Source organism: Trachypithecus francoisi, unplaced genomic scaffold, assembly GCF_009764315.1.
Source record: "Trachypithecus francoisi isolate TF-2019V2 unplaced genomic scaffold, Tfra_2.0 Lachesis_group8, whole genome shotgun sequence".
Classification (NCBI taxonomy): Eukaryota; Metazoa; Chordata; class Mammalia; order Primates; family Cercopithecidae; genus Trachypithecus; species Trachypithecus francoisi.
Genome location: NW_022681473.1, coordinates 30633347 through 30661022, shown reverse-complemented (window position 1 = coordinate 30661022; position 27676 = coordinate 30633347). Strand labels below are relative to the sequence as shown.

General features: G+C 53.9%; 2 protein-coding genes across 7 annotated transcripts in view; one reads left to right on the top strand and one right to left on the bottom strand.

Moving 5' to 3' along the window:
• NAT10 (N-acetyltransferase 10) overlaps positions 1 to 19983 on the top strand; it is a 54946-nt gene extending 34963 nt beyond the window's left edge. The window contains exons 24-34 of one of the 6 annotated variants that reach the window (XR_004435811.1): positions 516 to 688; positions 1206 to 1325; positions 1705 to 1803; positions 2251 to 2324; positions 3412 to 3495; positions 6050 to 7635; positions 9285 to 9443; positions 14847 to 15765; positions 17361 to 17506; positions 17833 to 17994; positions 19066 to 19983. Coding sequence is in view for 2 of the 6 variants with exons in the window: in XM_033205370.1 (XP_033061261.1) it covers positions 516 to 688; positions 1206 to 1325; positions 1705 to 1803; positions 2251 to 2324; positions 3412 to 3495; positions 6050 to 6161 (662 nt within the window). In the remaining 4 variants the exon portion in view is untranslated. Of the gene's footprint in view, positions 1 to 515; positions 689 to 1205; positions 1326 to 1704; positions 1804 to 2250; positions 2325 to 3411; positions 3496 to 6049; positions 7636 to 9284; positions 9444 to 14846; positions 15766 to 17360; positions 17995 to 19065 lie in introns of those variants that run through there. The other 5 variants (XR_004435812.1, XR_004435810.1, XR_004435813.1 and 2 more) reach the window with 5 other exon arrangements.
• The window catches only part of ABTB2 (ankyrin repeat and BTB domain containing 2), a 211534-nt gene continuing 194874 nt past the window's right edge, over positions 11017 to 27676 (bottom strand). Inside the window, exons 7-17 of the mRNA XM_033205372.1 lie at positions 27183 to 27284; positions 25185 to 25281; positions 24613 to 24748; positions 22544 to 22773; positions 20872 to 21050; positions 20262 to 20367; positions 19922 to 20024; positions 19313 to 19403; positions 14629 to 14697; positions 14191 to 14304; positions 11017 to 12529 (exon numbers count right to left, since the gene is read on the bottom strand). Coding sequence (XP_033061263.1) covers positions 12332 to 12529; positions 14191 to 14304; positions 14629 to 14697; positions 19313 to 19403; positions 19922 to 20024; positions 20262 to 20367; positions 20872 to 21050; positions 22544 to 22773; positions 24613 to 24748; positions 25185 to 25281; positions 27183 to 27284 — 1425 coding nt within the window. The 3' untranslated portion in view covers positions 11017 to 12331. The remainder of the gene's footprint in view (positions 12530 to 14190; positions 14305 to 14628; positions 14698 to 19312; positions 19404 to 19921; positions 20025 to 20261; positions 20368 to 20871; positions 21051 to 22543; positions 22774 to 24612; positions 24749 to 25184; positions 25282 to 27182; positions 27285 to 27676) is intronic.

Here is a 27676-nt window from a genome sequence, read left to right as displayed (position 1 = left end):
ACAGATTCTGTTTGAATATTTAAAAAACCAAAAATGTGTCAGAGATTAGTTTTATTGCATATTTTATACATAAGTATGTAGGTATAACATGCATATATTTGTGTATATGTGTGTATATACTTTTTTGCCAATTATATTTTGATGGAGAAATCTGTGTATCTTGAGCTGGGCAGAGTTTACACACATTCTGTGACACCGAATGAAGGGACAAAGCAGGGAAAGAGTGTAGTTGTGTCCCCTAACCCTAGGCCACAGGGAGCTTTTCCTTGGTCCATGTGTTGAGTATGGGAACTGAGCAAGGGTCCTGTGGCAGCTGTCCCCTCCCGACACATGCCCCGGAGCCGCCCCTTCTATGGCAGGAGCAGGTTTGGTGCCCCTCTGGGCCAGGGCTGTGTGGTATGGCTGCCAGGCCCTGTTAGATGCTTCTGTGTGTTAGGGTGCCGCCTGGGGGCTGTGTGCTGTCTCGTGAGGGTGCTGGGCGACCTAACCTGTCTGGCTCTGTGTCCCGTGGACAGCCTTGAGCCGGGAGGAGCTAGAAGCACTCTTCCTCCCCTATGACCTGAAGCGGCTGGAGATGTATTCACGGAACATGGTGGACTATCACCTCATCATGGACATGATCCCGGCCATCTCCCGCATCTATTTCCTGAACCAGCTGGGGGACCTGGCCCTGTCCGTGGCTCAGTCGGTAGGCTACCTGCTGCTTGTGTGGAGGAGGAGAAGCGAGGATTGTGGAGCTGTTTGTTTGCTGGGTGTTGGGTTGGGCACTTGGACATAATTGTGTGCCTTTAATTCCTCATAGATCTGATAGATGGGTAGTGGTCTCCTCATTCTACAGGTCAGGAAACCTGGGCTCTGAAGTCGAGTAACGTGCCCAGCCATACGAAGTGAGAGCTGCAGCTTCCACCCCGCTACATTGCCTTGACACTTAACTCCACCTTAGCAGAGGTTCAGGAACATCCCAAAGTTTTATTGTAGTTGTGAAGCAGGTATTTGTCAGGGTAAAAGTTAGTTTGGGGATTTAAGGAAGACAGCATTTCTTGGTGGTCTCAGTAACAGGATGAGAGAGAAGATGCCAGTATACACAGTGCTAGTCTGCCTTTGTACCAATAGCTTTGGTCAAGAGAGTACTCTAGTTCTTGGCGCCATTTTGATGGGCAAGGGCCTGTCCTAGAGGCCCACCCAGCAGATTTTCCATCCTTTAGGCTCTTCTCTTGGGAATTGGCCTGCAGCATAAGTCTGTGGACCAGCTGGAAAAGGAGATTGAGCTGCCCTCAGGCCAGTTGATGGGACTTTTCAACCGGATCATCCGCAAAGTTGTGAAGGTAACCTCGGCCTGAGGGCAGGGGCTTGATCTCTCTCAAATAGTGCAAAGGACCCACTCCCTGCTCCCGAGATGAACACATGTTAGCATTTAGCTGTGTTTGCTGCATCTTGTCACACACACAAATCCGGGACTTCAGCTCTGAAAAATCTGTGAAGTTGTGTGTGTCCTCTCCCAGAGGCATCCCTGTTAGGAATTCAGTACATATCCAGTCTGTGTTCTTCAACTCTTCCTGCGAATATCCATATTCCTGAAGTGTGGAGTCTTGCTTTGTGTCTTCAAAATGCACACCTTTCTATAAGACACCAAGTGTCTGGGTCACGGGTGACTGGGCCCTGCTGCTCCTTCATCTTCTGCCTCTCTGTGGTTGTCTTTTGTAGCTGTTTAATGAAATTCAGGAAAAGGCCATTGAGGAGCAGATGGTGGCAGTGAAGGATGTGGTCATGGAGCCCACGATGAAGACCCTCAGTGATGACCTGGTATGTCCCTACTCAAGGCCTCGGGAGTCCTGGCTTTTCCATCAGTTGCCTTAGGCTGTGAATGCAGACCGTCTTCCCCTTCCCCTTAAGAAAGAGTCCTCTGCACTAATTGAGCTAAGTGCTATTCCATAGGCAAATGGACCCAGCATTGTCTGAGCACACACAGGCCTAGAGTTGTGCCTGCCACTGATTGTGTGTGTATGTTATGAATACAGGATTCTAGCATCTGTTGTAAATGTTTTGTCTTTTTTGGTGACTTCTTAAATGCATATTTTATATACAGAGCTACCTTAAAATAGTCAGAGCTGCTTACAAGGTTTTTGCAGGTAGACGGAAGAGAAGGAAATGTTTTCTCATCATTGTGCTATTCCACCCCAGCTTCCCCTTTTCCTGTGTTTGGTTCAGTCCTTGACTCTGACTTAGTCTCTGTATGGGTCCTTAACCCAGGATGAAGCAGCAAAGGAATTTCAGGAGAAACACAAGAAAGAAGTGGGGAAGCTGAAGAGCATGGACCTCTCTGAGTAAGGCTTGTGGGAAGCAGAGGCTTTGCCTTGGCTTCTGGGGCCCTAAGAATCTGCCTACACGTTTCTTCTAATCGTATCCCAGGTGCCCTGGGAAGTGTCTTTCATGGGATCAATTTTAGGAGCGCTGACAGTTCTATTTGACCTTCTAATTGCCTGTTTGTAAGAGTTTTGGAAGAGTTAGGTTCCCGAGACCAGTGCGGCCACTTTTGACTTTCAAATTGCGTTCTCTGATCCCCAAGGCTCCAGGTCACACCTCGGGTCCTTCCAGGAGTGGGGGTGCTGATTGGACGAGCATGCACTTTAATGGTTACTTTACTCTATTTGGCTTTTACATGTGACTTTGTTTGAAGAAAGGATTCTACTGCTAAAACCAACCAAACGAGCAAAACACCCCTTGCTCTAAAACCGTCTGGGGATCCTAGTCCCTTCTGAGCCTCAGCTGCCTCTCCCTCCACCGCCTGGATTGATGTGAATAATAACTCCAGAATTCATGGCCTCTGAGCCTCTGTGACCTGTAGTCCTGTGTCTGGGTCATTAGTGATGGTGGCTGCTGGGTGTGTGAGATGGAGGTGGCCAGGAGTCCTGGGTCAGAGAATCGAGCTGTAGTTTCTGCCCTCAGCTTTGTAATATCAAAACCTTGATTTGCCAGGGCTGCTAAATCTAAAAGAGAAGGGAGGGAGGGGAGAGGCACAATTCAAGGGCTTGTGGACAAACGTTTGGAGGTGGGAGTGAGTGAGAAGATTGTGGGGGCGACAGGAAGCTGCTTTGGGGGGTGTTAATGAGAGTCATGTGGGAGAAGCCAGGCAGGCGCCTTCTGTGCAGGACTGTTCTCACTGAGCCCCGCCAGCAGACCTGGTGGCCCTCGCTCCTGTGGAGCCTCTATCCGTAGAGCTAAGCGCCACATCTCTTGGCCTCCTGCATGCTCGTCCCCTTTGCCCTTTCTGCTGTTCAAAGGCTGACACTGCTCAGCCTGGCTTTCGTGACAGGAAAGGTCTGATAAGAATGTTGTCACTGTTGTATTTTCTCTTAAGCAGTCCCGTCTTCTTTCAAGCAGGCTTTGATAGCTCCCTTCTGTTTTTTTAAGATACATAATCCGTGGGGACGATGAAGAGTGGAATGAAGTTTTGAACAAAGCTGGGCCGAACGCCTCGATCATCAGCCTGAAAAGGTGAGGGCCCAAGGTCTGACCTGCGTCTGGCGGAAGAGGCAGTCTGGCCTCTCTGCTTCTCTTTAACTTTGACTAGAAAATAGGAGGTTGGAGCAAAAAAGCTTTGACAGAAAAGTCATGGTTCTTCCCTTTGAGAGTCCCTTGGCCATTACCTTTGCAGTGCATCTCCCACAGACCAGGAGGGCCATCTCTTAGGCATGGATCTCTTCACTCTTTGTATTCGTCAGCCATGCCAGGGCGCTGGGCCTATCAGGGAGAAGGGCTTGAGGGAAAAAATCCAGAAGCTGTCACTGGCTGAGACTTGCCTGTGGGCTTTCATCCTTCAGCCCTCAGGATGACAGCATGAGGGGCTGTTTTATTCCTGTCATTGCTTTCAGATGAAGTAACCAAGGCTCTACGGGGTTAAGGAAATTCCCAAGAAGCACACAGCTAGTGAGAGCTGGAGCTAGAATCAAGTCCAGGTTTCTCTACTGCAAGGCCATAGGTTTAACTGTTACATTGTCCTTCCTTTGAGCCAGCAGTTCTCAAGGTTTTGGGTCTTTGAGTTCCTTTATCTCTTAAAAACAACGAAGGCCCCCAGAGGACTTTTGCTGGTTATATCTATTGTAATTTCCCATATTAGAAATGAAAAACTGGCCAGGTACAGTGGCTCACGCCTGTGATCTCAGCACTTTGGGAGACCGAGGCAGGAGGATCGCTTGAGCCCAGGAGTTCAAGACCAACCTGTGCAACATAGCGGACCCTGTCTCCACAAAAAAATGTTAAAAAGAAAATAAATGAAAAACTGAGAAATTTTAAAAATATTCATTTGTTCACAGTAATAATGGATTCAGTTGTTTGGAAAAATACTCTCATAAAAATTGTGGTGAGAAGAGTGGCATTGTTTTACATATACATTTTTGCAAATCTCTTCAATATCTGGCTTAATAATAGAAGGCAGCTGGATACTCATGTCTGTGTCTTCTCTGACACTCTTGTGCTGTCATATCTTATACTCTGGAAAACTAAATATTTGTGAGAGAATGAGACTGAAAAAAGGCAAATAACTATTTTCATACTAATACAAGTACATTTTGACCTTGTGGACACCTGAAAGGGTCTTAGGGACCCCAGCAGTCCCTAGACCAACTCTTTGAAAATCTTCACTCCAAGCTTCTTATCTGCAGAGTGGTGCATTTGTAAATAACTTAGGCTGGAACTTTCATCAGTTCTCCTTGGGAATACAATGAGGCCTTCCCTGCCCAGAGCCTCTGGAATTGAGGCTTTCACAGCTGATTTGGGGGTTGATGGGGAGGGTGAGATTTTGGCACTCCTCTAGTTACTGGTTTCCTTAAAAGCTTATATTTTGGAAACATTTGGAAAGAGGAAACCTTGTGTCTCTAGGAACTATAGATCCCAGAAATCAGATACTATCTTCCAGAGTCTCCATTAGTCACTGTGGCATCTTGAAGGATCCAGCATCGATGCTGGCCTCATTTCCCAGATGCTCTGTGGTGCAGCACAGAAGCCCACTGTCGGTGTGACCTGTCTCTGGTTTGTACAGTATGGGAAATGTAGCACAGGGCCCATGATGGCTTTGGCCTTGAGCACGGTGGCTTTCACTGGAAAAAAAGGCTGGAGAGCGTGCTTGCTGTGGAGATAGCCTCAGCTCCTCACTCTGCAGAACTTGGCCTTTCCTGCCATTTGTTTGGCCATTGCTGGTAGTGGGAAGCCTCTTGAGTCCAACCAGCCAGTGCTGTGTGGTTGTTGATGTGCTTGATGGCTCTGAGTAAATGTGAAAGCTTGAACTTTGTGAGCTAAAAATGCTGGTAGCTATCATTAAATACTCTGAGGCATTTCTTTTTCTTCCTTTGAGAGGTACTTCATTCATACAACCTTAATGGTATCTGGACTGAACTCTTCTCTGTCTCCTTGTAGGGAAGTATTTGTTCCCAGAACAAAATTAAACCTATGTTTCTTAATGGCAGGTGGCCGTTTGCTGAGTGATTCCTGTGCCAGTATATCAATGAAGAATCCAGGGACTGGTCGCAGGGTGTCACCTGTTGTTTGGGATTTCTTCTTCTCATATAAGATAAATAAAATAATAGTAGCACATCAGAAAGTATGGCAGGGTTTTCCTTGGAGTCTCATACCTTGTGTTAAGGACTGTCTTCAGGGTCATTGGGATAAATATGTCTGGTTTCCAGAGTCGCTGCAGTGGTGAGAGTGGTAGTGGGGAATCCTTGTGGTGCCTTAGATCTGTCTTGGGAGAGGGGAGCAGAGTGTACCGAGCTCTGAGGAGAACCCGGATTTCAGGTGTTAAGATCAAGATTTGTTCTTCCACAGACTAAGAGCTGGGTCAGGGCAGGAACTGGTCTGTGTGGTGTGTCCCCAGGCCCAGCACAATGCCTACCCCCAATAGGTTTGCAGAGAACATTTACGTCCAGTTGGGTGTCCTTACATTAAGTTTCAAACGGTGGAAACCCTTTTTCACAAAGCAAAGCAAGCTTAAAACCAAGCAGTCTCAGATGTTCAGATCTGTACAGATTTCATTCTATTTTTGATTTTTCTCTAGTGACAAGAAAAGGAAGTTAGAAGCCAAACAAGAACCCAAACAGAGCAAGAAGTTGAAGAAGAATAGAGATACAAAGAACAAAAAAGATATGAGACTGAAGCGGAAGAAATAGTGAAGAGAAACTTTGGCATCAGTGTTTGATCATGGGAAGATACTCTCACTTCCTGAACCCTCTCTGGCTGGACTGTTAAAAGCAACAAGAGGTCCTGGCACACCTGCAAGCTGGCCGCGGATTCAGCCTCCAGGCCTGTGTCAGTCTGTGAGCTCAACCTGGCTGAAGGCAGAGTCACTCCCAAATGGGTCTCCTTAGAACTTGATGGCTGGGCACTGCCACCTAGAATTGCCAGGAGTCTCTCTCTCCCCACCCAGTCCAGGGCCCTCCTTTCCTATAAGTTCATATTTTGCTTTGGGCCATCTTTTTAGGCTCATTCCCGCACATGTGGAAGCCATGTTGCCTCTCGTCCCCGTGAGGCCCTTAAGTACATTGCTTTCTGGTGGTGCCCAGGGGGCTGCTGCTGGGCCTCTGGGTCTCTCTTTGTGGCCTTGTGCCTGGAGCAGGAGGACCTCCAGTCCGTCCTGGCATCCATGGCAGCCCGCAGTTAGGTACACCAGGGTTTGCTGATGTCGTCTTGTGCTGTTCCACTCTTGGCTCCAGCAGAGCCACTGTCCCAGAAACGCCTGAGCCTGTAGTTTATGTAGGGTGCCACATCTGTGTCCTCAAGACCTGTTATCTCATCCATTTGGGAAAAGATGTTGGGAAAGGCCATTTTGCTCGCAGGGGTGAGGGGAGGGATAGAGAATCTATTTTTAATAAATAATATTCTAGAAAGACCAGCTGCCTGTGAGCGTTCTGAAATCCACACATGTGGAAGTTTCTTCTGGTGGGTCTTGGCTGCCTGGTGGAATTTGGAAGGCGTTGGTATCAAGGCCAGAGGTGAGCAGTGTATCTAGGGCTTCCCAGCCCAGAGGTCTGCGGGAGAAGTGGCAGGTGGTTGTGGTCACCTCGAGGGGCTGGGTGTGGTGGCTGGAAGCCAGCTAGAACTGCCTCATTTCCTTCCCAGCTCCTTCCAGGTCACTTGGTCCCTTCTGTTTGTTGGGAACAGAGATTACCTGGTGGCTTTACACGTCCTTTGGTGTGTTTGTTTCATGGTACCCAGGCTAATGAATCTGCAGCCCTGATGTGTTGTCTAGGTTCAGAGAAGGACAGGGAAGGAAACAGTAACTTCTCAGCCGAAGGGTATTTCATATGCAGCTCCCAGGACTTGTTCTCAGAGGGAGAAGAGCAGGTTCTGTGCGTGACCCTAGCGCTGCTGAGCCTTCACCGAGACTGTCGGGACATGAACTAGGGGCCTTTCATTTCTTGGAACTGAAGTTTCCTGGCCACAGACCTCTGTTAGGTCTGTAGGAAATTTTGCTGGCGGTGGGGAGAGGGCATGAAAATAATTTTTATTTATTTTCTCAGGTGGGTGCCCAAGCCTGCCTTTCAAAGAGGGTTTTCTTAGAGCGTGACCAAAAGCAGAGTCACATTCTCAAATGGTCAGAGCTGGATGGGACTGTGCAAGTTGTCCAGGCATATCATCCTACAGGTAAGGAAGCTTTTGTTTAGTGTCTCTACCCCCAAAATCTCCCCAGCTGGCTCTGCTCTGGGTGCAAGGTGAGAGGGCTCTGGAGGCAGACTGCTCTGCCCTGACCCTCACCGTGGCCTTGGGCAGGTTACTGGATCCTACCTGCCCTTCAGGTCCACTTCTGCAAAGTGTGAGCGGTAGGAATAGCCCCCCCGTCATGGAGTTGTGGTGAGGAGTGGGTGGGGTAGAATGGAAAGCATTTAGAACAGTGCCTGGCACAGAGCAAGTGCCCGTTCAATCTCTCTGGGTTCTGGGCACTCATCAGATCTAACTAGAGGAGCTGTTCAAGTTCAGTTACATGTCAGCTCTGAGAATACTCAATAAGGACTAGCTGTGGTGGTGGTTTAAAAACAGACAGGGTCTTGTTCTGTTGCCCAAGCTGGAGTGCGGTGGCTCAGTCATAGCTCATTGCAGCCTTGAACTCGGGCTGAAGGCATTCTCCCACCTCAGCCTTCCAAGCAGCTGGGAAGGTGCTCACCACCACACCTGCCTAATTTTTGAAATTATCTAGAGATGGAGTCTCAATATGTTGCTCAGGTTGGTCTGGAACTCTGGCCTCAAGTGATCCGCTAGGGCCTCCCAGAGTATTGGGATTAGAAGCGTGAGCCACCACACTTGGCCAGGACTGGCCATGTTCCAAAAACCACAACCTAAGCTAGAAAAGGCGTCTCACTTGGGCAGCAAAGAGCATGCATTTTGCAGTCAGACTTGTCTGGCTCAGTGTAATATCTCTGTATCCTTGGACAAGGCCTCTTTATTTGCAAAGTGTGTGTTCCTAAACACACGCTTGGGTCTTTGCATTTTGTGGTCATGATCTTGGGTTCTCCTTCAAACCTGAAAAGGCATGCTCCCCCACACTTCACCATCTGGCCCCCAGACAGAGTGACATCTGTAAAGCTTGGCTGTCTTAGGAAATGTCACTTGCAAAATGAATTCAGATAGGCCAGCCATGAATGCTGTCACCAGAAGGGGAAGAGGCTGAAGAAGCCTGAACAAAGAATGTTACTGAATGGTCGCCCCCCATGCCCCCTCGCCAGGCAGAGCTGATGCCGGCCTGCTTCAGTGCTTCCACTGCTCATCTGGCCTGGCAGTCCCAGAGGACTCCAGAGTGACCAGGAGACGGGACACAAAGGGGGCCGCTGAGGCTGGGAGGTGGGGGAGGGGCAGAAATAAGTGACCGTCACCTTGGGAAAATGTAGACTCATTATCTGAGGCCCACCCGCAGCCATTCTGCAGGCCTAGAGGAGGGGGTGGGGTTGGAAGCCCCTTGGGCTTGAATAGACAATTTCAGGGGATTGTCCCGGAAGGAGCATGCCCTTGATTCTACAAACAATTGGTTCGAGTTAAACATCATCTGGATCCTGCAAACAGGACGTGAAAGGCAGCCTGAAAGGGAGAGAGGCTGGGGCTTCCGGCTCCGGCTGGTTCTGTTGAGGAGAAAGCTCTAGCCACCTCGCATCTTGGCATGGGGACTGATGTGGAAAAGGATAACTGGCCTTCCAGGCGGAGAGCAGAAAGGAAAGGAAAGCTTCAGGAGAAGATTTGAATGCAGGAAAGAAACCAGATAGCCTCAAAAAAAAACAATCTCAGTGTTAGCCCTGTCGGTGCAGGAGCAGACTGGTACCCGCCACTTCTGGAGAGGCGTTTTCTTTGGAGACGGCTAAGGCACCAGCTTATGATTGCCTGTGGACCTGCTGGAGCGGAGTGAAATCCCTGTGGATGCAACCCATGTGCTCAGCACCTGGGTACTCAAGGGCTCCAGTAAGAAGGTAACTCCCCCGAGCCCGCCTGTGGCTGCTCATAGCAGGCGGAACAGGCAGGCAGTGAGCAGTGGCCCTGAATTAGGAGGTCCAGCTGCCCGGGTAAGTGATTATGTCCGTTTGGGTCCTAGCCCCTTGGAACCACGTCTGATTTTTTTTTTTTTGGTAATTATTTTAATTTTTAATGTTTATTCAAAAATGTATTCCTGCTACCTACAGGCTCTAAGGGGCCCACTCCCTCTCTCCCACCTCCACTTTCTCTCAACCCCCCACTCGCCCTCTCAGGAGAGGAAAGGGCTGATCCCTCGTCTGGAGCCAGAATGCAACTAGATCTTGGTTTCTAGACTGGGTACTGACCGAGGCATGGGGCAGTGGGATGGGGCAACTTGTGGGGACGCTGGACACAGACCTGTGAAGGGTAGCCACTTTGTGTGACAAGTGCTAGGGAGGGGCGGCCTGCTCTACCACCTTCTTGGCCACTGCATAGAAAGATGGTGCAGGGCAGTGCGCCCCCTCCCAGTGGCCCCCAGAGGGCACCATGGGTCTGTGCGGCCCCAGGGCACCAGGCTAGGCCTCGAGCTGCCCTGCGCAGCCCCAGCTGGAATTGGGCCTTCCCAGGGACTGGGATCTTTATATCATTCCCCTAACTCCTGAGTCATGGCCAGTCACTGGCCCACAGCCACTTTGCTTCAGGTTCCCAGTGACCTTAGGAATTTCTATACCTGCCTCTGCAGACAGGCGACTCTTTCCTTTTTGAGAGTCTTGCTTTGTTGTCCAGGCTGAGGTGCAGGGGTGATCATAGTTCACTGCAGCCTTGAACTCCTGGGCTCTGTGATCCTCCCACCTCAGCCTCCTGAGCAGCTGGGAATACAGATGTACACCACTATGCCCAGCCAATTGGCAGGGAATGTTTTAAAAACTTGTATTTGTGCCTGAACTTTGCACCTAAAACCACAGCCATGGCCCCAGAACACTCTTGGGTCTGAGTCGGCGCCTCACCATCTCCCTCCATTACCTCTGCTAGTGGCCTTGTGGTGGCACCGCCAGCTTAGCTCAGCTGGGCCTGGAGGCAGCACTCACCCAGGGACAGGTCCCTCAAATCAGGCCAGGTCGGGCCTGGGTGAAGGAGGCCCTCCCGCCACTTTGCTGGGCTCTGCCATTTGGGGATGTGCCAGGGTTTGCAAACACCTCTGAAAACAACCCCCAAGATAGCTCCCACATAAAGGGCTGTGGAGGGGGTGGGAGTGGAGATAAGTGAAGACAACCCCCAAAATAGCTCCCACATAAAGGGCTGTGGAGGGGGTGGGAGTGGAGATAAGGAAAGCCTGATGGTGTCATATTCCTCAGTCATTTGGTGCCTGTCCAGCTCAGTGGCACATACGTGTAAATGTGAGCGAGGGCCGGTGAGGAATGGAGAGAGGCGAGTGCTGGGTGGCCACAGCAATGGCTTTGGTAAGGTCTTGGCTCTGAGAGGCAGGATACCTGAGTGAGAGTCAGCTCTGGGATCTCTCCCTGGTCCTAAGAGGCTCCTCCCCAGTGCTGAACTCTGAGTAACCCTCTTCCAGGAGCAGTGAGGCCAAGGTCATTGTTAATGAGTATTTATTGTTAATAAAACCATAGTACATTTACAGTAGGTGACAACATTATTGTACAGTTAAAGTATCATACAATATTACAGCAATAAAATAATGCCTATTTCTTTGTACATCCAGTCAAGCAGCTAGTCAAAATATTTTCCAGGATTGCAAGCCCCTGGGGGCTGTTCAGGGTGACCTGAGTGACACCTCCTGAATTGCCCAGGGCTTTTGGTGAATAAATAGTTTCTAAGGTGCCGCCAGACAGCTGAAGAAGTTGCACCCAGACAGGCTGTGCCTGATGCTGCCCCAGTGTCTGGTCCATAAATACGACAGGTGTCAGGGGAGCCTGGGGCCTGCAGAATTCGAGGGCAAGGCTGGGAGGGGACACAACAGAAAGGCCTCTTCTCTCGGCCCTTATCTTCCATCAATGCCCCGTCCTTTATCTCCAAGAGCCACAGTTCCCAATGGGAAGTGTTTGCCCAGCTCTCAATCCTACACTAAAGGAGCGGAGAGACTTGACCAGGGGGCTCTGCTTCCTGACCCCACAAAGGCAACCTAGTTGAGGCCTGAGGTTCCAGAATCCACCCATTTACTTTGGCCCCTAAAACCACAGCAAAACAAGAGCTGAGGCCATTCCTACACAGTACCCCGTCCCCTACCCCTCCATGCCAGACTTAGCTCAGAAACCATCAGCTGAGGAAATGCCCTCTGCTGCTAACTGAGCAAGCCGATAGTCCTGATGGGAGGTACTCTGGAAGCCCAGGCACCAAAGACAATGGGGGGACTCTGTGTGGCAGCGGTCATGGTGACCGGGGGTGGGGGCGGGTCAGGCCACTGGATGCCCACATCAAGCCTGTCAAACCTTTGAGGAAAAAGTTCAGGGATTTGGGCAGCCTTTGCTATGTGACATTTAGGAAGAAAAATACCAGCTTTTGAATTACTATAGATGACCAGGGGCCTAGGCAGTATGCATTCTATACATTCATAAGGATTCCCACACCCCCAAGAGCCCCAGTTGGGATGGTCTGAATTTACTGAGGCCCTAGGAGGGCCTGGGCAGAGGTGGATCAGGACCAGCTGCTGACCTGCAGGAGGGGAGAGCGACACACAGGGGGAGTGCATGGCTGTCCTTGAGGGGCAGACTGGGATGGGGAGGAGGGCCACCAGTTGGCTACATCTCTCCTTTGCCTATCAAACAGCTCTAGAGCAGAGGAGATGAGGGTGCTCTGTCTGGCTCCAAGAGGGCCTACAACCATAGCCTGACCTGGTAGGCCCTGGCATCTCCACAGGCCCTGGCGCCGGCAGCCTCCGCCCCCTGCCTCACACCCGGGAGGTGATGTAGACAGAGTGCACGCGCTCCGCCAGGGTGTTCTGCAGGTCCTGCAGTGGATCCAGGCCCTGCACTTTGCTGCTGCGGCCGTAGATGAGCTGCCGGAAGGCGTCCTGCTCCAGCAGGGCCTTCATGTGCTTGAGGAAGAAGCCCTCGCAGAACAGGGCCAGTTCTGGGGCATTGTGGATCTGTAGGGCAGAGAGAGGAGGGGGTGAAGCTTATGTCCTTAGTACAGCCCCACTCACCCTCACCCCCAAATACCACCTACCCATGGCCACGGCCCTGCTTAAGCCCCACCCTGGCCAGGGGAGGTGTTCCCTGTCCCTGCATCCTGAGGCCACCTCTGCTAACTCTGAACTGTTCCAGCCCCTGTCGTTTTCCTGCCTGTGTCATACTGTCATGCTGCCCTATTAAGTGGCAGTCATCCCTGTTGGATTGGAAGTTCCCATCCTAAGGGCAAGAACAGGGACTGTCCACCACTGGGTGTCCAGGGCTCAGCACCAGGCCTGGCATGTGAGTGTGTACATGGTAAATGCTGGATAAGGATGTCACTCAACAAATATCAAGGGGCCGCTCTGGGTTTTCAGCTCAGAGGTCAAGGTCTCTGCAGTGCTGCTGATGTCCTATTTTGGGGGAGGCAGAATCTGAGGAACCAAAGACAAGGTAACTGCAGACGGTGGTGGAGACTGTGAAGGAGGTAAAGCCAACGTGACAGGATGGCATGTGAGAGGCCAGGGCAGGCCTGGGGACACCAGCTGATGAAGGGCGGGAAAGAGCTTGACAGGAAAAGGGAAGTGTCACAAAAGCCCTGGGGTCTGGGCACGCTGAGAAGGAAGCATGGTGGAGTGAAGGGAGATGTGGGCAGGACCTTGGGGGCCTTGGAAGGCATGATAAGGGCTAGCTATTATTTAGCCTGCAGCAGGTGGAAAACCTTTGGTGGGATTAAGTATGGGAGTAACACAGTGTTTGTACTTTCTTGGGGGGGGGCGAGGGGAGTGTGTCTCTGTCGCCCAGGCTGGAGTGCAACGGCATGATCACAGCTCACTACAGTCTCAACCTCCTGGGCTCAAGTGGTCCTCCTGCCTCAGTCTCCTGAGCAACTGGGACCACAGGTACATGCCACGACACTCAGCTAGTTTGTAGAGGCAGGGTCTTGCCATGTTTCACAGGCTGGTCTAAACTCCTGGTCCTCCTGGCTCATCCTCCCAAAGTACTGGGATTACAGGCGTGAGCCACTGTGCCTGGTCATGGGTTTTGAACTTTTTAAAGAACCTTGTGGACTGCAGGGCTGAGGCCAGGAAGTAGGAAGGCTGGGCCAATGCCATCGTCCAAGAGAATGATGGTGGTGGCTTAGGGCAAGGCGAGGGCAGTGGAGATGAAGGGAGGTGGAGAAACTGCGGGTGTGTTTCAGAGGCACATGGCTTGCATTTGGGAGGGTTTTTACAATCAAATACGATTCTTCAGTTTTGAGTCTGAGCAACTGAGCAGCGACCGTGTCGCTTGTTGAGATGGGGCAGCTGGGGAGGCACAGGTAGGGAAGAAAAGTAAATACCTATGGCTTTGATTTGACTCAGAGGCTCAGCAACTTGCCCAGGTGGCAGAGCTGGAATGTGAACCAGGATGCACCTGGCTCAAAAGCTCACCTCCCAAGCTACCATGTGGCCAGTGGGCAGCAGTGACCCCAGGCTACAGAGAGTTGCCTACCCTCCCTCAGCCTCTACTCTGCCCTCGAGCAGCCTGGCCACCTGCATCTCCACTATAGCTCATCCCCAGTGCGGCCACACGGCCGAGGCCCCCGTGCAGCAGAGCATGTGGTGGGAGGTGGCCAGCAGGCATCCTTGGCCCTCACCTTGGCATATTTGTATGTGTTCACGGCGCTCTCCACGCTGAGAGTCTGGGAGCATAGGATCTCGCAGTGCCTCTGCAGGGCATCCAGCTGGAACAGGCTGGCAGCTGACAGCAGCTGGTAGGGAGGCAGAGCAGGTCTTGGGGGCCCATGGCCAGACCAGTAGCCCAGGCAGCATGGAACAGAAAGCTCCTGAGTGCCATGTGCCCTGCTGCCTCCGCCCTCAGGCCCCACTACCTTCTGATCCACCTGGACCTAACCATCCCCGCTGGGGCACGCACTGAGGCTGGGCTCAGCGGTGTGCACAGTTCCGGTTTCTGGGAATCGCTCTTGCAGTCAGATGGAGAGGAAGAGCCACCTTACCTCTGTGAAGGGGGTAAATGGGAGACCGAGCAGCCAGGGACCCTGGCGCAGGCCCCCTCCTCCTCTCCCAAGTCTCACCTCCAGGATGTCAGCGGTGGGGATCTCCATGGATTCTGTTCCTCCATAGTACAGATACTGCATCATCATCTGTGGTGGGAAGAGGCCTGCGTGAATGCCACGTGGACCTGAGGCATGAAAGTCCTTGCCGGCCCCACAGGGTACTGCTCCAGCTGCCACCTCCAGGGGCCTGTCCCTCTGCAGGTCCCCAGCTCTGTCTCCCTCCCTCTCCTGCTCAGGCTGAGACTTGTGTTTTCCTGGGAACGCCACCTCTAGAAGCCAACTCCAAGACCCTGTCTCCTGAGTCCCTGCCCGGATGACAAGCTCCCTCCATGGAATGTTTCCCTACAATCCTCATAAGAACACCATGAGTCCAGGAGGGAAGTTCCTATTCGCAGTTGGGGAAACTGAGGCCCAGGGAAGGAAGATGACTTGGCTCAAGTCCCTCAGCTCCCCTGATGCCTGCAGCAGGACTCGCGTCGTGCCTGGCCCCACGTGACTCACTGCTGGTGTGAGCTAAATTCTACACATGGAGTAGCAATGGGGGGGGGTCTCTGAAGGGATGTTGGAGGACGCTGTCTCCTGCCTTCCCCTGTCTGTACAAGGATCCAATGTGGAGGTGAGAGTCCATCCAGACTCTGTCTCAGGTGTGCTCCCTCAAAAAGAAAGTGCGGAGCCCAGGCCCAGAGGCCCAGAGCTCCCCTCGACAGGTTGAGCCCCGCCTTGGGCTCCCAGATGAGGTGGTCCAGGATTGGGAACTATTTAGTTCTGCTGAGGTTTCAGTTACAAACTCGGCCATCACGCTGGAGCCTAGTGAGGTTCTCAATTGGAAAAAAAAACAATTCTTTCTGGCTGGCTGAAGAAACGGCCCCAGCAAGGAGCTGGCAAGTGTGTAAGTAAACACGGCTCCAGCCGGCACAGTCGGGCTCTGTGAAGACCAGCCGTGAGGCTGCAGAGGCACCAGCGGGTCTAGGAGAAGGCCCAGCTGCAGGGAGAGAAGTCGGGAGACGGGTCTGCCAGCCTCGTTCAGGCATCAGGAGATGTTGGCCAAGGCCCACCTGGAGATGTCAGCCTCTCCCCACTGCTAGAGGTTCTGGAAGCTCCCACGGCCTCCTTCAGCCCCTGCTGGAGCCTGGATGGCGAGCTCATGATTGCATAGTAAGTATCCGTCTGCTCCCTCCAGATAGGGTGTGCCTTGGGCAAGCCATGCCCGGGTCCCTCTGCCCTCCCCATGCAGGCACTGAATGGGTGCTCAGCAAGGTGTGGCACCAGCAGGAGCAGTGCCTGGAATGCCCCTCATACAGGGTTGGAGTTGGGGGACCAGGCAGGCAGGTCAGATCTTCCTTTTGGGATTCTTTGTTAAGGGATGGCCTCGGGCAGCCCCTGGGGCCAGGCCTACCAGCCACCTTAAGCTGCAGCTCCCTTCCTGGCCTGGAAGGCCACCTCCTGCTGCATTTTAGGATTCGGTTTTGGCAAGGCCCAGTCTTGGGATCCGTGGCACATGGATCTCCCTGAGGCCACTTGAATACATATGAGGCCACAGAAGTCAGATCAGAATGGCTCACCTGGAGCCTTGCTGTGGGAGCTGGGCAGCCAGCAGGCAGACGTGGGTGAATTTTGCACAGCCTGGCAGTCCCTAGCAGGATACAGGTCATGTGCCTCCTGGAGCCAGGCAGCCTGCAGGGCTAGACAGGCTGCTTGAGGAAAGGCCCCAGACAGGACCAGCTGTAGAAGGGCAGCAGGGTTTCCTTCTGTCCTAAGTGGGCCACCTGGAAGCTGAGACTGCAGAAACTATGTTGGAAGGGCAGGGTTGGGGCCCTCTGGGCTATATGCTCAGTGACTTGTTTTGTTTTGAGACGGAGTTTCATTCTTGTTGCCCAGGCTGGACTGCAATGGCACGATCTCGGCTCACGGCAACCTCCGCCTCCAGGGTTCGAGTGATCTTCCTGCCTCAGCCTCCTGAGTAGCTGGGATTCATTTTATATTTTTAGTAGAGACAGAGTTTCTCCATGTTGGTCAGGCTGGTCTCAAACTCCCGACCTCAGGTGGTCCGCCCACCTCAGCCTCCCAAAGTGCTGGGATTACAGGCGTGAGCCACTGTGCTCGGCTATCAGTAACTTTTACGTTGATTACATGTTGAAATAATATTTTGGCTATACTGTAAGTTCAAAAATATTACAGTCAATTTCACCTGCTCTTTTTTATGTGACTAGTAGTACATTTTAAATTACAATGTATGCCTCACACTCTATCCAACAGTACTGCCTAGAAGTCCTTGGGCCTCTGTTTCCTCCTCCGGAAAACAAAATAATGATCCACCCACCCTCACCCCACCCCACCCCGCCAACATGAGAGCTAATGAGATAGCTGGGGGCTGCTGGAAACTTTCAGGCTTTGTTAGGGAACCCTGACCCCAGATTAATAGCTCCAGGCTGACCCCTCCAGGGAAGCCCGGAAAGCCGGAGCTGAGGTCTGGAAGCCCCATCTGAAATGATGCCCCAGATATGGCGAAGTTCTGTACTCGGGATCCATGGGGCAAGTGCCCTGGGCCTGGTTAGAACAGTCGGCCAGAACTTGGCAAGAGGCCCAGGGGAAGGCACATGTGTGCTCTGGAGCTGAAGCCTGTCCCCTATTTGCCCTCCCAGCAACCCTGGGAGGTGCCAAGGGGCTGCTGAGCCTGTTCTGTGACAGATGCCCTCCCTTGGCCTGGTGGGTGAGCACAGGCGACCAAGCCTGCACACATCCCCTTACAGGCAGTCGTCACCGTGGCCACATGTGTGCTCCCCAGTCTCCAGCGATTCCTGCAGCCCCTCTAGGACCTGCCTCCTGCCTGATCTGAGCGTGACTCCACCTCCCGCTCCACTCACCTGGACATGTTCCTAAAGCTGCCCATTCTCCAGTGAGTTGGATTAAGGGGTGGGAAAAGAGGGAAGGGGAGACGCCACCACTCTGTGGCCTGTGCCAGAATCCTGGGCCTCCCCTCCTCCCACATCTGTCAGTTACCAAGTTCCAAGTCCCATCCGCTCTTCCCTGGTCCATTTCCCTCCATTCCCCCAGCCACTGCCAATCCAGGTCACCACTGTCACTCGGTTGGATTCCTCAGCAGCCCCTAACGGGTCCTCTGGAGGCGGCCGTGCCCCCCTTCCATCCCTTCTTACTGCTGCAAATGCAAACTTGGCCATTTTGCACATCCTGGGTTTGAATTCTGGCTCAATCACTTCCCAGCTATGTGACCTTGAGCAAGTTACTCAACTTCTCCATGCCTCCGACTCCTCCTCTATCAAGAGGCGATAATAACATACCTACCTCCCTGGAACTGTGCTGTGGAGGCTTCAGTGGAAACCAAGCAAAGCACTTAGAACCCTGCCTGCCTAAGTGTTAGTGATGGTGAGCTCATCCTACTGCTTAAAACCTTGAGGGCAGCGTCTCTGTCCTGTTTGCTGTGGTATTCACCCCAAAATGTCTAAATGCTACATAAGCATGGGGATAAGTGACTAGAGAGGGCATGAGAAAGAAAAAGCCATTTTAGGCCAGGTGTGGTGGCTCACGCCTGTAATCCCAGCACTTTGGGAGGCTGATGGGGGTGGATCACAAGGTCAGGAGTTCAAGACCAGCCTGACCAAGATGGTGAAACCCTGTCTCTACTAAAAATACAAAAATTAGCCAGGCGCGGTGGCAGGTGCCTGTAAATCCCAGCTACTCATGAGGCCGAGGCAAGAGAATCACTTGAACCTGGACAGCAGAGATTGCATTGAGCTGAGATTGTGCCACTGCACTCCAGCCTAGGCGACAGAGTGAGACTGTCAAAAAATAAAAATAAAAAAAAGCCATTTTAGAAGTGGCCCCATGTGCTTCTGTGAGACTCTTTGGGGTTTGCAATCTCTCCTATTATATCACAAACCACTCCTGTGCAGGGCAAGGCCCTAGACCCACCCGCCAGCTGCCTCCTGGCATCAATCCCAGCCTGTAAGGGTGAGCTCTTCCAGCCCTGAGCCCACCACACAGCCTGGAGACCTGCAGTTGCTACTTTCTAGAAAGCTCCTCTCAGTGGGGTTCAGCTGAGATCCCAGCCAGGTCTCTTCCTCTGGACCTTGTCTGCCCTGACGGAGTTTCTAGTACGTAATCTTGTTTTACAAAGCTTAGAGCCCGAAAGACCTGACCTCGATCTTCTGCAATCAGGATGTGCGCCTCAAAGCCACATGCTTGACCAGTGTGACTGGGGTTCGATGCTTGGGAGAAGTCACAGCCTCCACAGCCTCCACCAGCACTGCTCAAACTCTACTGAGCACATGGCCACCTGGGGATCTTGTGAAGATGCAGGAGGGCTGAGGCGGGGCCTGGGGCTCTGCATTTCCAACAAGATCTCGGTAATGCCCATTGGCTGGGAGCCCACCCTGATAACAAGGACTCACTCCCCAGCTGTGTGGCCTCTATCTGTCCTTGCACGTCTGTCTGCAGGCTGCCCAGACCACCTGTCTAGCGGTTAGAGCTCAGTACCCATGCAACAGGCTCTGAAGCTGCAGCCCCACAACGGGATGGCCACCTCTGCACAGGGAAAGACCTGGATGCTCTATTGATTCAACAAAATACAGAAGGCACTGGGAATAGAGTGGACAATGTCAGCCTACGCACAGCTGCCCACAAAGGTGAGCTCCTGGGGGAGGGTCATCCCTCTGAGAAGAGGGCGGCACCAAGACCCACACACCTGAAAAATATGGTACTTCATGTCGCTGATCTCAATGGTCTTGCTGCTGTCCCCATCCTGTTCTGATTTATTGGTCATTAGTGTCTTGAACCTGGAGTAAAGGAGACAAAGCAAGGCAGATTTTGAACCTTTTACTCCACCACTGTGTGGCGATGGCACCGTCTGTCACCTGACTGGCTACCAGGAGACGGAGCATTTTAAAAATTACTGCTGTGCTCCTAAAATGATTTTCAGCAAGTACCATTTTACACCGTCTTAGGAAGACATCTGGGCTGAGCCCGATTCTGTCCCCACCACCCACCATACAAGCGACCTGACTCCTGTGGCCAGAATGCTGACTCTTCATTCCAGAATATGTTTGCTAATAATCAACAAAGCAGTAACTCGGCCAGAAAGAACACCACCTCAGAGCCCCTCTTTCCTGCTGCCCCGGGTCCACCCTGCCTTGTCCCGCTGTGGGGTGAGTGGGGCTCTGCTGCCACGTGACCGCAGTCTGAGGGGCACAGGCTGTAGGGTACAGCCCTAGTGAGTCACTCTCTGTCACCTCGAATCTGAAACAAGGTGCTTCTGTGCCACTGGGCTGGGAGTTTGTTATCTGAGGCTGCCTACCTGTTAGAAGCTGTCACCAGCAGGACTTTATGTGCATAAAACAGTTTTCCTTCCACTAGGAAGGTTACATCCGACATCTCCTTATTGTTCAAAAAGTGTGGATCTGTGGAAAGCGGGGAGACAGAGGGATATGACCAAGGAGTCCCCTACTGGGGGTTGCTTGTGGGTGCTGTGAGGTGCGTGTCTGGGGTTGGGGGTGGGACATAGGGGTGAGGAACAGAGAAACTGAGGCTGGAACCTTGACACTTGGAAATGGAAAGACGACAAAGTGGGGAGGGGGCAGGAAAAGGAAGAGGGGGAGGGCGTGTGGCAATGCAGGGCGCAGGGGGCGGGCGTTCACCTAGCCTGGCCGGCAGGGTCTTCCGGACCTCTGGGATGCTGGGGATCGGGCTGCTGCCATAGCAGTGGGTGAAGATGGCAGCCAGTTGCTGGATGACGGAGTCGTTCTGTGGGGAGGGGAGAGAGGGCCTGTGAGCTGCCTGCTGTGGCTGGCTGTTCACAGATGTAGATACATTAGGCTAATTTCAAAAGTCCAGGCCAGGATTAGTGCAGCCGCTGTCTTTTGTTCCTGCTAGATGTGGCTTGGCAAGAGATGCCTGTTCCTTCATCAGTGATTCCCCAAATGGCTTTTTTGGCCAGGTTCCAGCCCAGACACATCCATGGCCTCTGCCCTCTACAGCCAGGCAGTGCAGGTCTAAGTCTGGGTGCTATGTGTGTGTGTGTGAGGGTGTGTGTTGGGGTGGGGGAGTCCCTGGGTGCTGGGGGTGAGCGTGTGTGTGTGTGTGTGTCGGGTCGGGGGGTGTCCCTGGGTGCTGGGGACAGGCGTGTGTGTGTTGGGTGGGGGGGGGGGTCCCTGTGTCTTTCCACACGTCTGCCTATGTGTCCATCTGTGTGTCCCATGGTCTGAGTCTGGGCCGTGGGCTTGGGAACCGGCCACTGGCCACACTCACTTTGCTGGTCTTGAGGATGTCAAACATGAGCTGCAAGCCCTCGGTCACCAGCTCCTCATTGTACTCCTCCTCTTTGATGGAGCTGAAGTCCCGCAGGAGGCTCTGCACCACCGAGTACCGCGACTGCGAGAAGGAGGTCCTCAGAGACTCAATCCAGATGTGCAGCTTCCAGGGGACCCCTGGCCCAGGTAGGGAAGGGCAGGCAGTCACGCACCACAGCTAAGCGCTCCCGGCACAGACCACAGCCTTTTCTGGGCAGACTCTCCCAGGATGCCCCAGGTGTCTGCAGAGCACCCCGCCCACCCCCTCCCGCCTGCCCCCTTCCTGTGCACGGAGTGGCCCTCTCAGGATGGCCATGGAATGAAAGCTTTAATTCATTCTAATAGGTCTTGCTGGCAGGTCAGGGTGGAGTTTCAGGTTCTCATGAGATGAGGTGGAGGGGTGGCTTCGACCCAAATGCAGGGAACTCAAGCTCTGAAAGTTGACAGCCCAGCCTGGGGAATTTGAAGCTTGGGTCCAGCACCCATGGTAGCCTTGTTGCTTATTGCGCTCAAAAATGACTTGCTAGAGAGGTCTCATAGTTGTGGAGGGGTGGCCAGGAGGGCTTGGATGGCCAGAGAATATGCCAGGCACTCAAGGACACAGGCCTCCTTGCCTGCACGGAAGCTCAAAATGAACCTGGTCCTATCACGTGGCGCTCTCCCAGCACACAGATCACTGGAATGTCACTGCACATCCCCGGGCACATAATGACTGTTTTACCAGTTCCCCAGCGTGTGTCAGCAGGGCCATAACTTAAAATTGCTGTGGGAAGTTCGTGACATAAACTAGTCATGTCCCTGGTAATTAGGGAGACAGCTTCTTACCCCAGCCTCACTGTGGATTAAAGAACTGATGGCATTCCCCAGCGACACATGGACAGCAGTGTGGTGCTGTTACTACCTTTGGGTTACTGACTGCAGGTGGGGGTGACATCTCCGTTTTCCAGTGAAGAACACTGAGGCTGATCACTGCTGTCTTGGCCCAGCCCTGGGGGGTTGTGGCCCTGTGATGACAGTGACAGTGCTATCATCCACCAAGTGCTCACAGTGGCCACCGTGCCTTGTACTTTAGGTGATGTCACCCCATTCTTAGATAAGGATCATTAGCACCAAACCCACAGAGGCGGCAATTAAGGCTTGGAGAGAGGACGTGGCGTGCAGCTAACACAGGACCTGACCTAAGTCTGTCTAACTAGCCTCCCTGGAGGACACCAACAGTCCACAGACGCGCAGACCCAAGGAGTGCAAGGTCAGCCGAGTGACAGGACTGCCGTCTCACAGCACGGAGTCCCGGGGTGCACAGGCTCCCAGCGCTCCACATTCCTGGGCTGGGACTGGGGAAAGGGCAGCGAAGCTCCAGCCAGGCAGGGTGGAGGACCCGAGGGCAGAGGGCTGGGCCGTGACTCCAAGACATGGCACTGTTGGGCACTGTCTGAGACCCAGGGCCCCTCCTGACCTGGCCGTGTAGCAGGGGGGTCCCAGCCTCTAACCCTGTCTCTGCTCAGCTGCCCTGGGGCTTGTCTGTCCCTGCGGGCCCTGGCCCTCTCAGGCCTGCTGAAGAGCACCTGGGAGTGACCGTGTGTGTCCATATGCATGCACGGACATGCGTGTGCACGCCTGCGAGGCCTCACCCAGCGCCCTCAGCTCCATGGTGATGTCCACATAGCCGTGCTCGGCGCTGTAGTACATGGCCTCCTGCAGGGCCTTGGTGCGGGTCCGGCTCAGCCGCACAGGCCCCTCGCTGCCACTGCCCTGGCTCGACGCATCGCTCTCCTCCACACCCTCGGCCAGGATCTCCTCCAGGGATAGCACGTCCGCTTTAGCCTGCTGTGGCTGCGTCAGGAGCTTCCTCAGGACGTTCCTGCAGGCCCAGGGATGAATGAAGGCGAGGGCTGAGGTCCCATAGGCAGTGCCCACCTGAGGTGTCCTCTAGTACCCCCCTGCCCCGATGGGCTGCTCTGGGGCATCCAAGGGCTCAGAGGTTCATGGCGTTCCTCCTCTAGGCAGGCCAGGGTCCCAGGGTCACCATCCCCACACACCTCCGAGAGGCAGGGCAGGGTACAGGGGAACCCACCCTTCTACCATCCTGGTATTGCCGAGAAGTCATAGGCTTCGGGGCTGAGCGAGCTCTGCCATTCTGGCTGTGTGAACTTAGCCAGGTCACTCTACCTCTCTGAGCCCTGACTGCTTTGGTATCTGTATTACAGCGTGCCATTATATCACACTTTCCCGGAGCTCATGCGAGGCTGATATAAAGGGTTTAAATGCAGAGCCTGAAACACGGCAGGTCTTTCTAAATAGCAGCTGACTATGCCCGTGAAAGTGTCTAAAACACAGGAAGAGCCCGGTAAGTACTCGTTTGGTCCCTTCATGTTGATAAGGATGAACTGAGATGGATGTCATGCAGAATTTATTCATGTTTACGAATGAAGACACAGAATATTAGACCCCACAGAGGACGCTTCCCCCTGCTGCTGCTTTAAGCCTCGTGAGAGCCTATACACATCACCGTCACAGGCGATGGATCTGTCTTGCTCAAGGCCACTCCGGGTCGGGGTACAGACCCCGGACTTCTGGTTCCAGGACCTAGGCTCATTCTGTCGCGTCCTGTGGCCTAGGGCTCTGGGATGGATGCAGCATGGGTGGGGCTGCAAGTTTCCCGGTGGCTGATCTCTGCAGACCCTCCTCATACCTGCCAAGCCCATGGCCTGGAGGTGCCCTTCCAAGGACCCAAGGTCCCTCCCAAGGGCTCCTGGACTTGCTAGCTCAGGCAGTTTACAGAGCACCTTGTTTGGGCCGGGCACTGGCACGTGAAGGTGAACTAGCCACGGTGCCTGTCCCAAGGGTCCTGTGCTCAGAGTGACAGGCGGATGAGCAGGCAGGCAGTCTCCACACAGGGTGAAGAGGCCTCCATGGGGGATGCAGGCACTGGGCGGGGTGGAGTGGCCTAGAGGTGGCGATGTGGAAGATGGTGCCTGGAGGGTGAGGGCGGCCGAGGTGGGTGAATGTGGGGGTGGGCTGGAGACAGCTGGAGAAAAAAGCATTCTAGGGGAGGGGACCCCAGCCAGAGCATGAGCCTGGTGACAAGAATGGTGTCGGGGAACTGGAAGTAAGTGCCCTGCCTGCCAGCCCTGCTTTTTTGGCCCTGTTTCTGCCCTGTAATAACCCCTTGTCTGGTCTCCCTCTTGCCCCTCCATGCTGCCCCTGACTTCAGCCTGCTGCTGTCCCGCCACACCCCTGGGCAGGCCTGGTCCCCACAAAGCAAGCTCTACCATCTGCACCTGGGGTAGGGTGCAATTTTGCACCAGGAGCCTCTGTACAGCTCAGCCATGTGCTGTTTGGACGCCCAAGGCCACTTGGGCACTGGAAGGACCACCAGCAGGCATGGGAAGCCGCGTGGTCCTGAGTGGGCTCTGGCAGCTGCAGAGTGGCCTCTCACTGGGAAATGGGACGGTTTGCCCTCGGCGTCAGGAGGCCCAGGCTTCAGTCCCAGGTCTGCCAGGAACCGGCTGTGGGTCTTCCCCCATCTCCGGCCCCTGTGCTAAACTCTCCCATGTTTCTGGTTTATGAGCACACAGGCCCCCTGTTTTGGGAAGGGTCTCTGGGCCTAGCTCTTCTGCTCCCATCGGGGAAACTGAGGCTCCTGTGAGCTTATTTCAGTGCCCTCATGTCACACAGGTTGGGAATCCTGGGCAGGTACCTGTGGCCATGGGCAGCTGAGTGGCTGAAGCAGTTCATGTCCTCATGGAGGGAGGAACCCATGCCGTGGGCCTCGAGCATGCTGAGGAGGGGGTCAGCGCCTCGGCTTAGCAACAAACTGACCAGCTCGTAGTTCCCTGAAAGAGAAAGCGAGCAGCACGGAGGACACTGAGGCGGCGGCCGCCAGGGCAGCTGAGGCGAGAGGGAAGGGAGAGCGGGATTCTCGCAGCTCTGAATGCTGGAATAAATCAGTAAACCCCACGCTCATTTGCATTTGGCGGAAGTGGAGGGAGAGGAAGAAGGCTGGCTGTGCCCTGCCCCTGTGCCCCCTCCCTGGGTCTCCAGAGGGAAGGGCCTCCCTGCCCTGCTGGGTCCTGCCAGATGCTGAGCCCAACAGAAACTGATAGGTAGAGCCAGGGGAAGCCCCCCAGTGGCCCAGAGAAGGGGTTTTAAGGCCCCCGCACAGGGTCTGTGTGTGCTACAGAGAACCCTGCACGTCCAGCTACATGCCTGGCCAGGCTGGGGGGCACTACAGGGAAGGGTAGACAGAGCCTCCGGGTAGCAGGTGCCTACCTGCCGCAGAGGCCAGCTGCAGGGGCGTCTCCGCGTAGCTGTCCTCACCGCCGTTCACTGCCGAGCCCTCCACATGGGCACCAGCGTCCAGCAGCAACTGCCGGGGGCACAGAGGAGGAGGGCACTGCTCAGCATGGCAGGGAGCACCTGGGAAGGGCCAGGGTGCTTTGCGAACAGGGCCTTTACTTCTCTCCAGGCATGTGACCAAGATGCGGTTCACCCCAGCAGCTGAGGAACTGGAACTTTAGAACTCCAGGTTATCCTCAGGGCTAAGTTTCTAGAATCTTCAACTCCATTAGTGTGGCCCAGGACCAAGCCCCTAAGCTGTGAGGACCTCTGAGCTTTTTCTGTCTTTCAAATGCTTTCCCATGAACTGACTGCAGCCACCTTTCCAAGAATGCATGTGGATGAGCAGCACAGAAAATGCTGCCCCCAATCTATGGGGTAAACTGTGGCTCTGGGTGGCAGCACGTGCTGGAGTCAGAAGGAGCAGGGTGTCAGGGCTGGCCACTGGCCAATGAGTAACCCCAGGCAGGTACTTCAATTCCCGGAGCCTCAGTCTTCCTCATCCACAGAATGGGAAGAGAGGCCTGCTTCCCTTAGGCTTCTCATCGGAGAGGTACAGCAGGTACCCCAGGATGGCAGGTGGTGGGGCTGGAGCAGGAAGTCCCAGTCTAGGACAGCAGAGGGCCTCTCCCCATGCTGGCAAGGGCGGGCTTTGACAGGGGACAGATGGTGCAGAGTTAACAGATACCAGGCAGTTCCAGATGAGCCGGTCCTGGCTCTGCCTTGGGGCAGAGGTAGGGTCTGCATTACTCCAACTGGTGACTTTCAGCTCCCGTTCCACCTTCCCTGACCAGCTGCTCTGGAGGGAGCAATCTTCCAGCCCTCCCAGGCTCCTGAAGACCAAACCTTCCTCCAAGCATGCATGGCAGCCTAGGGGAGCCCAACTGCCCTTTGCCTGGAGACCAGGAGTGGAGTTCGGGCTGACCTCTCCGGACTGTGTGGCATGGGGGACAGCCATCACTGGAGATACAGCAGTCAGAAATCAGTCATGGCCCGACTCCCTGCACCAGTGCCAAGGCAGTGGAGGTGGGGGCCTGCTCACTGGGGCAAAACTAGGCACGGGTTCAGGCAGGCTCAAGGCACAGCCCCGTGGACCCAGTCTGAACTGAGGTTGGGATTTTGCTCTGGTCCATATAAGGCAAAGGCGGCAGGATGTGGTGGCCAGTGGGTAATGGCCACTCCCGGAGTCCTTGCTGTAGGCTAGGGCCATGAATCAGCCAGACACAATCCCTGCCCTCAGAAGCCTTGCAACCTAGTGGGGAGCGAGGGTGTCATGCCAACTCCCTGGAAGGGGTGCCATGAAACCCTGCGCATGCCAGCGATCTGAGGACCTGGGAGTAAGTGCATGTGGCTGGAGCCCCTGCTGGCATGGGGAGCTGCTCTGCCCACAGCTGCTGCTTCTAGAACCACCACCTGTCCCCACGCCAGCACAGCTACCTGGGCCGAGGTGGGCAACCTGTGGCTTGGCTCGACAGATGAACCGTGCCAATCTGAATCCTAAGGAAGTAGGGAGGAGACAGAATTGCACAGAGCCCATGATATAGAGCTGGCCCTGTGGTAGAATTCATGAGAGAGGAGAAAAGGGAAGGGTCAGAAAGGTGGCTGGAGGCGAGAAAGCTGAGTGGGGCTGGGATAGCCCCCAGTGTGCCCGACACGAGAGAGACAGAGATGCCGGGAGGGCACGACAGGACCCTAATGCTGCCTGGACCTGGGTCTTGTTTCCTAAAATTACACATGTCCTTGCACTAACCCCTTTCCTTGAGGCAACTCGGGTGGGCCACTGCCCTGTTGATCAGGTGAGCTGGCCTTAAGCAGTGCCTTTGGGATCTCTCATTCAGGGCACCTGCCCACTCAGCTGAGGCTGGGGCCGTGCTTGGGGCCCAGCTCACCTGGTAAGCTGGGGGGCATGGTGTTCACCTGGCAGGAGCTCACCTGGACCACAGAGATGTGTCCATGCAGCACAGCAAATGTCAGTGAGGTCCAGTGCCGGCTGTCGGGGTGGATGGAAGGATGCCTGGGAGAGTTGCTTGGAACCTGGAAAATACCACAAATCATCTGTGTTTTCTGGGCACCCGAGTGAAGGGAGTACCCTGCAGGGATGGTGAACAGGGGTTAACAAGTGCTTTCGACATTCAATTGGTAATGTTTGCCTGTACAAAGTGGACAACGCTCAAAAAGAGAGGATAGGTGTTTAATTAGCAATGTCTGCCCTGGGCAAAAGAGGGCAGATTGGGAGTGCTTTATGCTTCAGAGGGAGGCAGAGCTAGAAGTATTTGGGGATGGAAGGAATGGCTGGAGATTAGGCTGGTAAAAGGAGAAAGATACCATGAAAACAGAATCACAGCCCATCTCTCCACTCAACTCTTGCCTCAGTCCACTTCCTCTCAGACAGAAAGCCCAAATCTTGCGGAGACTTCCCTGTGCTA